Below are 13,218 nucleotides of genomic sequence, written 5' to 3' on the forward strand. Positions count from 1 at the left end.
GATAGTTGTATGTCATAGCTGCACATCCTTCTAGTTGCTGTATGTGGGACGCGGCCTCAGCATGGTGGGAGAAGCGGTGCGTCGGTGCGCGCCTGGGATCCGAACCCCGGGCCACCAGCATCGGAGCTCGAGCACTTAACCGCTAAGCCACGGGGCCCGCCCTGTTTGTTTACTTTTAAAATGAGAATATTTCCTCCTGCCCTCCTCACAGTTACTTGGGAATGAGGCAATATATGCCATAGTATTTTAGAAATACTGCCTCCTCCACAAGTATATCCATTGAGTAATTTGAGACTTTGTTTGTTTCTTACTAGTTTTTTTCACTCCACCAAGTTATACGTATATACTATTTTCTATTTTGATTATAAATTTAATGCATGCTTATTGTAGAAAGTCTGGAAAAAACAGGAAACTTAAAGAAAATAGAAATCTGAACAATGCATCATCCTATTTTTATGTTTTTAGGGGAAATTTAGCTTTGAGGCTCAGTACCCTGAGTGTAAGGATAGTCAGTGTTTTATTTATTTTTGGATTTTCTATTCTTTGTATGCACTAGGCACACAATTAATGCTTGTTGAATGAATGGAAACTTTCTCATTCTGGGTCTGTTTCTTTTCTTTGGTGAGGAAGATTGGCCCTGAGCTAATATCTGTGCCAGTTTTCCTCTATTTTGTATGTGGGGCGCCACCACAGCATGGCTTGATGAGTAATGTGTAGGTCCATGTCCTGGATCCCAACCTGCAAACCCTGGGCTGCCAAAGCAGAGCACTCGAACTTAACCACTATGCCACTGGGCCAGCCCCATGGGGTGTATTTCTTAAAGTGAAAAGCTTGGTGAAATTTTACTTGGCATTTAAAGGGAGAAAAGAATACATTTGACTAGCAAAAGTAATAGTGGATGCATATTTTTAAATGACGTTTTTCTGTTGCCTAAAAGAACAAAGGAAAACATGATAGGATCGATCCTAATATTCTCTGGCAGAAGTTGGAAAACCAGTTAAGCTATTGGATGTGGAGCCACTGGGCAATTTCATATTAAAGGGGATTGACATTTATTCAGCAAGAACAACATGTGATAAAATTTGACGATTGTTTCTTTGAATGCTTGGAAATTGTAACAACTTTCTTTTTCCCCTTTTTATTTTTTGTTAAACAGGATGGCTTAAATTCCTTGGTCCTTGATTTGGATTTCCCTGCTTTGAGGAAAAACAAGAATATAGATAATTTCTTAAATAGATGTAAGTATGTATAAACTTCGTATTTGATCATATAGCTATACTTTTGATAACAGATGTATGTTTAATATTATTACAGTCTATAAACTTATTAAAACATAAGTATTTTTTAGTTTGCCATTTGATTTATTTAAATACTAATATTCTTTATTTTCAAAGCAAAACTGCAGAACCACTTGCAGTAGGTAAAGTAGGTAAAGTTCAAGATTTTGTATAAATTATTCAGAGTATTTAGCTATTTTAGGACAGGTTATTTATGACAGTTCCCAGAGAAGTTCTAAATTAATATTAACAGCTTTAAGACTTAGCTTTACAGAAGTCTTTACCAGGAAGACTTAGTGAGCTTTATGTTTGTATCAGTGTAGACATTTCAGTCTAGTTAATGATCAATGTAGACATTGCAGTCTAGTTAATGAAAGATAATGTGATAATTATTGCCATAGATGTGGTAACTTTTAATATTTGCCAGTGTTGATGTTGCAATGGAGGTATAAATGAAGTTGAATTCTAAGAATAAGAAATTCTGAAAATAATTAATATATACTTTATATCAACATAGTAAGCTCTTTAATTTGGACTTGTCAGAGACTAGGCTATTTTCCTAATTAAACAATTTTGTCTGTAGTTAGAATTTCTATCTACAAGATGTGATTACTATTTTTTAAAGAAGTAGGCTACCAAAATTCATTACTAAGATTAGCCTTGCAAGTAATTTCATACCAGTTTTCTGCTATGATTCAGAATGCATTCCAGGATTGCTGGAATCATCACTGTTTCAGCTGTCATCTGACTTGCCAAGCAGCAGAGTAGCTTAACTGCTACTTTTTGGAAGTCAGTAGTGTTTGTTTATATGTGTTAATAAACCACAGAGTTTTAGTTCTTTGATGTAAAGTTAATGGTGTATCTTAGATTTTTAAACAGCAGCCTTTAAAAACTGATAGATTTAGCTGAAAACTAAGGCAAGTTTCTTGAAATAAAAATTTGTTTACAAATATGGTGATTATTTTTAAGTATTGTTTATAAATATGATGATGGATATTACAAATATGGTGATCTTTTTATTGTAGATGAGAAAATTGTGAAAAAAATCAGAGGTCTACAGATGAAAGCAGAAGACTATGATGTTGTAAAAGTTATTGGAAGAGGTGCTTTTGGTGAAGTCCAGTTGGTAAGAAAGTGTTTGTTTTGTTCTTTTTATTATTATTATTTTTTGATGACATGGTTTTGTGAAACATTATCAGTAGCCCCTGAGTAGATCTAATTTCGGTGCTCAGCCATGCTAGTATTAGCTTTATGAGCTTGGTCAAGTCATTCCATCTCTGAGAGCCTCAGTGTCTTCATCTATAAAGGAGGCAATTGTGCTATAAACACTAGGTCTCTTCCAGCTCTGAAACTCTGAGATGTAGAATAAGGCCAACTTGGCTTCACACATGATCTGCCTAGCAGTTAGTATTCCACCAGAACTACTGTATTTTTATTTAGTATGTTCAAATTAGTGGCATCTCTGCTTAATTTTTTTTTTTGTGAGGAAGATCAGCCCTGAGCTAACATCCATGCCAATCCTCCTCTTTTTGCTGAGGAAGACTGGCCCTGGGCTAACATGCGTGCCCATCTTCCTCCACTTTATATGGGATGCTGCCACAGCATGGCCTGACAAGTGGTGCGCCAGTGCGAGCCTGGGATCCAAACCCGGGCCGCCAGCAGGGGAGCGCGTGCACTTAACTGCTACGCCATGGGGCCGGCCCAAGCATCTCTGCTTAATTAACTGAGATTTATTTAGATATGTGAGAAACCCAACAATGACGTTTTAAAAACTGAAAGTAAATAACTGAAAGTAAATAACTGCAAATTTATCTTTGCAGGCCAAAGTAGTACCAACTGGAAATATTATAAATGTTTGCAAAAATATTTCATTTATATTATTAAATGAGGAACTATAATAATAATAATCCTGTTTTCATCACCTGAGTGTGAAATTCCTGTTTTTGTCCTTACGGTTCAATTATGGAGTCAAATTTTGTTTTTCAATCAACAGTGTTTTACTCTTCTTGATGGAGCACCAAGAAAAGCAGTGATCACTATGGGCCAGCATAGGTTTCTTTAGGCATAAGTCATGACAGACTAACTTTTGTCTTTTTCTTCTTTCATTCCTCTTTCTTTGAAATGTTTATTGAACTTGTAGATCAGGGTAGTGCAATAGATATAATATATATCTATAAGATATTTGAAAAAGTCTGACATATTTGAAGATGATCTGGAGAAGTATCAACAAATAAGCATGTGGGTAGGCATATTTATAACTAACTTAATAACTATATTCTAAGGAGGCTGATGAAGGCATGAATGGTACCTTTGACAGAGATCCCCAGGGTGAGGTTTTAGGATTCTCTCTTCTTCTATTAAACATTTTATTAGTGACTTGTATGGAGGCAATGGTGGCTTGTTGAATAATTTTGCAAATGAGTTAAAACTGAAGTATGAGGATGAGTTTACGTTATGAGCCAAAATCCAGAAATCATCAATTGGGTAGGTCATTGGCTAGATGGAAGAAGTGAAATTTAACGAGAATAATGACCTGTACTTGGATGTGAAGAACTCAAGGACTAGATTGCTTAATAGTAATTATGAACTAAAGAACAATTTGAAAAAAAAAAGAAGAAAAAGAATTTTCCTTGAATGTAAACCAGGCAAGAATCATTGGTGATGTGGCTGCCCAAAATAGTAAAGAAAGTTTGGACTACTTTAATATAGTTTCTAAGATGATAGAGATACACTTTCTCTATTTTGAGATGATTGGGCCACGCCTGGAATATTATATTCAGTCTAGATACCCTGTTACTCTGTTTTAAAAGGCACATTGATAGAGGGTACTCAAGGGATGGAATGCTCAGAGACTTGAAACGATACCATCTGAGGTATAGTTGAAGGAATTGAGAAGTTAATTTGGAGTAGATTTGAGGAATGGGCTGCCTTGGAAAATAGTGAGGTTTTGTTTTTGTTTTTTGTTTTTTTGTTTTTAGTCAGTGAAAGGGGTGAAACCTTCAGCTAGTAGAATGGTCTAGTGGGGAGGGTGGGAGATTAGATCACAGTATAGTTGAGTTATGAAAGTTCCTATAAGATGGGGAAAATATAAAGTACTTAAATCCTATCTCTCCCATGGTCTAACTCAAAGATCATTGTGACTACAGGCAGGTTTCGAAATGTCTCTGAGTTCCAACCTTTTGAATACAGACAGTAAATAATGCCTATGTCATGGGGGTCATTGTGGGGGATTAAGTGAATTAACAAGATAAATAATCCTGGTTAAAATGCTCCCTAAGTGTTAACCATTATTATTATTGCCTATTTGATATATAGATTCATACTACATGTATTTGAAACAGATACATTGTTTCTTCATACTTAGGATTAGGTGTAATTATGGAAGAGAGATTAGAATTTGAAGTTGTATTTGTGGAAGGAAATATGATAGACCTTGTCATGTTTTTGTGTCAGGGTAGTCATTGTTCTGTGTTAGGTTAATTTGATCATTGAAATTTAATATGTTAAAGAAAACAAAGGAAAATGTATAGAAACAGAAGGCTTTTATTTTTGTTGTTAATTTTCCATCTCAAATTTCATTTTCGCCACAAAACACACAGGAACAAAGTCATATGTTTTTTGTTTTTTTTTTTTGCTGAGGAAGATTTGCCCTGAGCTAACATCTGTGCCAGTCTTCCTCTTTTTTATTTCCTGCTTGAGGAAGATTAGCCCTGAGCTAACATGTGTGCCAGTCTTCCTCTATTTTGTATGTGGGTTGCCACTACAGCATGGCTGATGAGTAGTGTAGGTCCATGCACAGGATCCGAACCTGTGAACCTGGGCCACCAAAGTGGAGCGTGCCGAACTTTAACCACTATGCCACGGGGCCAGCCCCCAAAGTCATGTTTTTAAAAATGAAAAATATTTTAACATTCCATCAATCTGATGGCCTGACCCTAGAGCTTGTAGCATGTTTATTTTGGCTTTGGTTCTTAGTTCTGTTACCTTAGGCAGGGACTCTCTGAAGAAGGATGAGATTGAAAAGGAAAAGTCCAAGTGCTTTTTCCATAGCCTTTTTTTTTTCAAAATAAGGTAATATTTTTCTCCTATACCAATGTCTTCCAAATTTCAGCTCCTCTTTTATTTATTTATTTATTTTTTTGGTGAGTAAGATTGGCCCTGAGCTAACATCTGTGCCTATCTTCCTCTGTTGTATGTGAGACGCCTGCCACAGCATGGCGTAATAAGTGGTGTGTAGATCTGCGCCTGGGATCCACACCCGCGAACCCCCCACCGCCACTGAAGCGGAGTTCGAGACCTTAATCACTATGCCACCCAGCTGGCCCCCATAGCCTTTTAAAGTTGATTGATTTGTGGTAGATAAATTAGTTTGGCACATATGTAGGGAATGTTGTACATTTAGCACATCTTTATGATTATGTTTTTGTAGTCATCTGAAGGAAGTTTTATAATAGTAGATGCCAATTTGTCTTTCCTTGTGAAATGATTTTTCTGGTCAAGTTAAAAATACATTTCCACGGAGGGCCCACCAGTCAATTTCTGCAAGGAAAATTCTCACTGTAAAAATAACTTTGGTATGTGATGGCAGCTATACCATAGTATTTAAGAGCTAGAGTCATATTACTTAAAGTTGAATTTTGACTCTCTCCTTGACTAGCTGTGACTTGAGACAGTTATTTCTTTGTGCCTCAGTTTCTTATCTGTTAAATGAAGATAACAATAGCATTTATACCTCATAGAGTTACTCTAAGAATTAAATGTCACAATATATATAAAGCATTTGGAACAGTTCATGGAATACAGTAAGTTCTCAGTAAATGTAAGCAGTTAATTGTCAGACATAAAATGGTTCATTTATCCATCCATCAGTGAAATATTTAATCAGGATCTATTGTTTTCCAGGAGCTGTGCTAGCCTCTAAAGATACAATAATATAGTCTCTGAAAGTGGTAGTTTTGTGGAGGAGATGAAGAATATTACTGTAAACAAGTAAAGTATTTTCAGATTATGGTAAATACTATGAAGGAAAAGGTCTGGATGCTATGAGACAGTATTATGGAGCGATGTACCTAATTCAGTTTGGGTAGAGTTAGGAAAGGCCTTGCTGTGAGAAAGTGACCTTTGAGTTAAGATGTAAAGGAGTTAACCACATTAAAAAGTGGGATTGGAGTGGGAGTCAAAACACAGAGGGAATAGCATATGAAAATATAATGAGTCAGGAAAGTGCCAAGTCATTTGATTTATTTGTGTGTAGATTTCCTCATCTGAAAAAGACGTTTCTTACAGATTGAAAAGTTCTGTAATTCTAGGAGGGCAAAATTTGTTTAGCTTATTGTCTTTTTTCCTATCTACAGAGGAGATGTACATTTAATTTGTTTTAATATTATGAAAGGTCTGTGACATGGATGATTTTATCTAATATCACTATTGTTTTTTGGATCCTACTGTTTTTGGATCTTTTTTCACATCTCATTTTTATGGAAAATAATATGATTCAATATAGTATATTGATTAAGAGCATGTACTCTGGAGCAAGACTTCTCAGTTTAATATCAGCCTTATGACCTCTGACAACCACCTAACCTCTTTGTGACTCAGTGTACTCATTTGTAAAATAAAAATAATAATAGTTCATTATTCATAGGTTGTTATGAGTGTTAAATGAGCTAATGGAAAACATCTAGAATAGCACCTGACTTAATGAATACATAATAAATTGTAGGCTAGAATTGGAGTCTCCTGGAAAAGCAGTTAAGCTTTTTTTAAAGACTAAAGAACTAATTTCACTAATTGGCTTAAAGAAACAGGTTTTTATAATTAAAGTAATAATGTTCAACTTCTAACAGACATTTTTGCATAAAGTCTGGTACTATAGAGTAGAGTCCAAGTCAACTACTTTTGTTCCCATTCTACAGTATATAGATTTCCTGTCATCAAAGCTTTAATTTCCTTATCTTGGAGTGGCACTAATAATAGAATTTATTTTATAAGATTTTTTGTGAGGACTAAATTAGGTTAATAAGATAACGTAGCATGGACCTGGCACATTGTAGGTATTAAGTAAATATTAGCTTTTGTCAGTATTGTCAGTTTCTATGGATTTAAATGAGTTTTAATTTTAAATAGAAGTATTGTTCTAAATTTTATATGTATTTATGTGTGTTAGTTCACTAGTTAGTTAGTTCACATAACGAAATACCATAGACTTTGTGGCTTAAACAACAGAAATTTGTTTTCTCACAGTTCTGGAGGCTAGAAGTTCACGATCAAGGTGTCAGCAGGTTTGGTTTCTCCTGAGGCTTCTCTCCTTGGCTTGCAGATGGCTGCCTCTCATGTGTCCTCGCATGGTCTTTCCTCTGTGCACACATCCCTGGTGTGTGTGTGTCCTAATTGCCTCTTCTTATAAGGACACCAGTCAGATTAGATTAGGACCCACCCTAACAGCCTCAATTTTAACTTAATCACCTCTTTAAAGGCCCTGACTCTAAATACAGTCACATCCTGAGGTACTAGAGGTTAGGGCTTAAAAATATGAACGTGTGTGTGTGTGTGTGTGTGTGTGTGTGTGTGTGTGTGTTGTGTTGGGGGTGGGGGAATGACACAGTTCATCCTATGACAGTATGTGTATATGTTGGGATGAACTTTTCTATGAAATCACTTTTTGACCATGGTATGCATGCTTACTTCTTTGTTTATGTTTATTAACTTATTTTGGACATAGTCTTCTTTTTTTGAAGAAGAAGAAAGTTACAAATTCTAGCCTTGCAAATGTCTTCCGAAGGTAAATAGTCTTTATCTCTGTAATAGAACATACATGTATGTTCTTTAAATATTCCTTTGGTTAATTGATTAGCAGATGTTTATTGAATCTCAGGTACCATCATAAGCACTGGCAATGTCTTATATAGGTAAACTACTCAGGCGAGGTATCTGCATTCCTGGAGCTTTTTTTTGTTGGCCACTATTATAGTTTCCAAAAAAAATGGTTGTCTAGGTTCTAACAAGAGAGTTACAAATTAACCTTCTTAAATAAATGCATATATGTTAGGAATTATTTATGATTCTTTATTTGGAGGAGATGTATAAAAACAAGTTTTCATGGTTAACAGTGGAGATATTTTTAGCATTTTTATTTTTGAAGTTATATCTTATTATTTTGGAGTTTGGGGAGCTTATCTTTAGTTGGTTTTGTGATATTGCCTACTCTACTTGTTCCTCTTAAGAAAAATGTTAAATGACATTACATTTTTTCCTGGTGGTTGTTTTATTTAAAACTGCACAAATTAATATGTGAATATATTCTCACTCTCAAAGGTCTAAATTGCTTAGAATTAGGTAGAGTAAAATGTGAAAATCTCCGTTTATCGTGTCTTCTATTTTCATTTTCAAACTTTGACGAGCCTATGGTATGCTTTTAGTGCTTGATAATTAGAAACATTTGGGGACTGTTACAAAACTAGTGTTAAGTTATTTTTAGTAGATATTTATATTTTATCCTAATTATTTTCATTCTAGGAAAGTTGAAACCTTTCTCTATTGAGTTATAAAAATTGCATCAATGCTAATTGTTCTCCCTTGAAATGAAAAATTCTTTCATTTATATGAGGAATATGTTCATGTAGGATAAAAAGAAAATAAGCCAATATTATACTTTTTAAAATCCCCTGCACTCCTACTACTGAGAGATAACTACTTTTTATTACTTTGATGTATAGCTTTCCAATTTTTCTTTTTCTAAAGATATGTGTAATATTTGTGTGTCTTATATGTGTATATTAAGGGATCATATTTTGTAAAGTACATAGTTTTGTAACTTGTGTTTTTTTATGCAACAGTAAATAGCAACACATACTTTTATAGCATTTACAACATGCCAGACAGGCTTCCAAGCAATTTGTATATGGTAACCAAACTTTACAACAGTTCTTCTAGATAGACTTTATTACTGTTATGCCCCTTTTACAGATAGGGAAATTCAGGTAGATAGGATAAATAACCTGTCAAAGTTCACATAGCTATTAAGTGGTTGAACTGAGATTTGAACCTAGGCAGAGAACTACAGAGTCCATTCTCTTTGCTGTATGGTCATAACCATTTTTCTGTGCCAGTAAATATAGACTTCATGTGTAATTTTATTGGCTGCATGGTGTTTCACTCTCGTCTTACTTAAGTTCTCACCAGTATTTCTTTGTTCTCCTTTCTTGAAATACCACTTTTCCCTACATTTTTGGTTTTCCTTCTCAGTTTCCTTTGTGGTTCATTCTCCACCTGACTTCTAAATATTGTAGTTCTCAAAGGCTAGATTCTTGTTTCTTTGATCTGCATTCTCTCCTAGCTCATGCATTCCTGTGACTTTAAATACAGTCTATATGATGTCAAGGCTCAAATTTATAGCTACTTCTCAGAACTTTCTTTGCCCTCCAAACTCATCTTCATGATGGCTTATTTGACATCTCCATTAAGATATGTCAAGACGTCTAAAATGTGAAATTAGAATGCTTGATTCCCTCTCTAACTTGGCTCTTCCTCTGTAAATCTGTTCCTTCTCTTATCTTCCCCATCTTAATAAATGGCTCTAGTATCAACCCAGTTGCTCAAGCCAAAAAAATTAGGAGTCATTATTGATTTCTCTTTCCCTCATTTCTTATATTTCATTTTTCAGTAAGTCCTGCTCATAATATTTCTCCAGTCTCTCCTCCCTTTTTTGGTATTCACTGCCATCACCTTTATCCAAGATAGCCTTTTATTCCCAGTCAGGTATGAGCATCTACCTGACTGTAGTGCTCTGCTTTGTTTTCCACTTCTGCTAACAAATTTTTCACTGTTGTACTATTGATTTTGGATTTGGAAATGCTGATGGAGAAAATATTGTGACCATGCTTATTAAGTCTTTTGCAAATTCATGCTATCCAAGCTCAGCTGGATCCACAGTACTATTTGGCAGACTGTTTTCCTCATACTTTATCTCCTTGTATTTTCATGTACCACTCCTATTCCCATTCCCAGTAACATACATGTTTTATTTTATTCATTTTTTTGAAGGTTCCCCATCTCTCTATATTGAGATATATAAAGAATGGGAAGTATAGATCTGATCTGCATAATAGAAACTGCTGCCAAATTGATCCTTCTAAGATATATTATTGTATCTCTCCTTTGCATTTCATGGCTCCCTTGCCTACTAAATGAAGTATGAAGTCTTCATCCTGGCCTTCTAGGCCTTCTTGTAAAATGTCACCAATTTTATCTTTTTAACCCTTATTTTCCATTATGCTATTCATTCTGGGCAGGCTGCTGATTTCAGAGCATGCCCTTTGTTTACCTTTCTGTTTCTTTTCTTTTTTTTTTTTTTTGGTGAGGGGCATTAGGCCTGAGCTAACATCCGTTGCCAATCCTCCTCTTTTTGCTGAGGAAGATTGGCCCTGGGCTAACATCCATGCCCAACTTCCTCTACTTTATATGTGGGATGCTGCCACAGCATGGCTTGATAAGCAGTGTGTAGGTCCGTGCCTGGGATCCGAACCTGTGAAACCCAGGCCGCCAAAGTGGAGCACAAGAACTTAACCACTGCGCCACCAGGCTGGCTCCAACCTTTCTGTTTCTTTAATCATGTTGTTTCACTCTCTGTCTCTCAGTGCTCATTTTATGTTATTTTATTTTTGCTGAGGAAGATTCGCCCTTAGCCAGCATCCGCCACCAGTCTTCCTCCTTTTTTTGCTTGAGGAAGGTTAGCCTTGAGCTAACATCTGTGCCAGTCTAACTCTATTTTATATGTGAGTTGCTGCAACAGCATCGCAGATGAGTAGTGTAGGTCTGCGCCCAGGAATCGAACCTGTGAACCTGGGCTGCCGAAGCAGAGCACGCCGAACTTGAACCACTTCGCCACGGCACCGGCCCCTTCAGTGATCCTTTGAAAAGAAAACTTTCTTGATTTGTTTTACTCTCCTTCCTACCCTTTATCTGAATGTGATCTCTCATTTGCTTATTTAATTATAATTATTTTATTTAATTTACTGTTATGCCTTGTGCTGTGGTTTTTATGTATACTTCTTTAAATCTTAAATATTGTAAATTTTTTTAGGGCAGGAGCTGTGTCTTTTGAGCACTTTTGGGATTCCCTTCAGGGGTTTGTAGTTGCTTGTCTGAAAATAGTTTGCCCATATCTGGGAAGATTATCTTCGTTTGTCAAGTGTGTAGTTTAAGAGGCATATCTGTAGAGCAGCAGATACTGTGTAGCCATTTGTCAGTTCAACCCCAGCCACTGCAAGTGATGTGTGTGTGTGTGTGTAGCCAAAAAAGATTGGATTTTTCTTGTCTTTTTATATCCTATACAGCATAGAACCTGAAACTGAGAAAGTTTTCGTTGAAGTCAGTTGGCTGTGATCCTTTCTGATCCCTGGGCCCAGATGCCTCCTGGGGATCCGGTGTGCTGAAGGGATACAGGCTTTTAGTGACAGGACTCAAGGCAGATGTGAGATGAGGATCTTGATTTTTTTTTTTTTCTTCCCTCCCACTGGCTTGCTTTTAATTTAATTGGTTTTAAACTAAGCTTTTAAAATGGAATCAGCCAGAAGAAGCAAAGAGTGTAGGAGAAATGATTTTCTAACACTTATGTAAACTCAAATTTTTAATTCCTTTTTTGGAATAAAACAGGCTCTTCACTGGCAACAAGGTTATTTCTGAATTGCAAAAATTATCTCCCTCCCTCCATGTTTTTGTAATTCCTATATTTCCCATTCAATCTTAGCTGCTACAACCAGACCATACAGAAAGTGCAAGGACACTCTTTTCCTTCATCTTTAGTGGAAACTTTAGCAGCACACAATAACTGCTCCAGGTCTGTCAGATAGATAAATTGGATCTTCTTATAAAAATAATCTATTGTAATTTTTGATATTAAAAATAAATTTGAAAGCCTTAAATGGGGCATTTTGGTTAGAATGATTTTCAAAAGTTTTTGTCCACAAGTGTTCTAGGAGATGTATAGTCCATTTTAGGATTTTCCGAGCATGTCTGTAGCTACACTTAGGAATGTTTCATCTACTTAAAAAAAGTTTTTAAAGAAGTACATATTAGCTGTAGAAAATACAAATAAACAAATATAAGAAAATAAAAATCACCCAGTATTCCATCAGCTGGGATAAAGCCACTGTTTAATTCTTTTTGACCCTTACTTTTTTTTTTGCTCTTTTTTTTTCCTATATATATAGTCAATTTAGCTGGTGTTTTTGCACTCATCCACTTTTAAAATTAGAAATGAGGAGTATAACAATCTTTTTTCTAATGGAAACATTGGAATAGGAGCAATGTTTTTGTCCTTCAGGCATTCATAGACTAGTGACATAGGGGAAACACACATAACGTTTCGTAATTGAATGAACTTAGTTCCATTTGCCTGTGGTGGAGTAAGCTAACATTTTCATTGAGTGTATTCTATGTGCTAAGTATTCATATTCATTGTCTCATTTATCTTTGCAACAATTCTGTGAGATTCTTTTTTTTTTTTTTTTTTTGTGAGGAAGCCTAGCCCTGAGCTAACATTTGATACCAATCCTCCTCTTTTTGCTGAGGAAAATTGGCCCTGGGCTAACGTCCGTGCCCATCTTCTTCTGCTTTATATGGGACACCGCCACAGCATGGCTTGACAAGTGGTGCGTCTGGTGCGCGCCTGCGATCTGAACCTGTGAACCCCGGGCTGCCGAAGCAGAGTACATGCACTTAACCACTGCGCCACTGGGCCGGCCCCTGTGAGGTTCTTATATAGATGAAATCACTGAAATTTAGAGAGGTTAAGTAAATTGGCCACATAGTTCGAAAATAGCTAGGACTTTTGGCCAGGTTTGTTGACATCCAAATCCATGCTTTTAAGCAGTACTGTGTATAGTGTGGTAATGAATAACTACTATGTCTGCCTATTTATCCATCCATATTGAATAGAGGA

General features: G+C 35.9%; 1 protein-coding gene across 1 annotated transcript in view; it reads left to right on the top strand.

The window, feature by feature from the left end:
* ROCK2 (Rho associated coiled-coil containing protein kinase 2) overlaps nucleotides 1-13,218 on the top strand; it is a 153,366-nt gene that overhangs the window by 64,527 nt on the left and 75,621 nt on the right. Inside the window, exons 2-3 of the mRNA XM_087437150.1 lie at nucleotides 1,157-1,238; nucleotides 2,303-2,403. Coding sequence (XP_087293276.1) covers nucleotides 1,157-1,238; nucleotides 2,303-2,403 — 183 coding nt within the window. The remainder of the gene's footprint in view (nucleotides 1-1,156; nucleotides 1,239-2,302; nucleotides 2,404-13,218) is intronic.

Source organism: Ceratotherium simum, chromosome 11 (genome assembly GCF_057802395.1).
Source record: "Ceratotherium simum simum isolate JZ-2026a chromosome 11, ASM5780239v1, whole genome shotgun sequence".
Classification (NCBI taxonomy): Eukaryota; Metazoa; Chordata; class Mammalia; order Perissodactyla; family Rhinocerotidae; genus Ceratotherium; species Ceratotherium simum.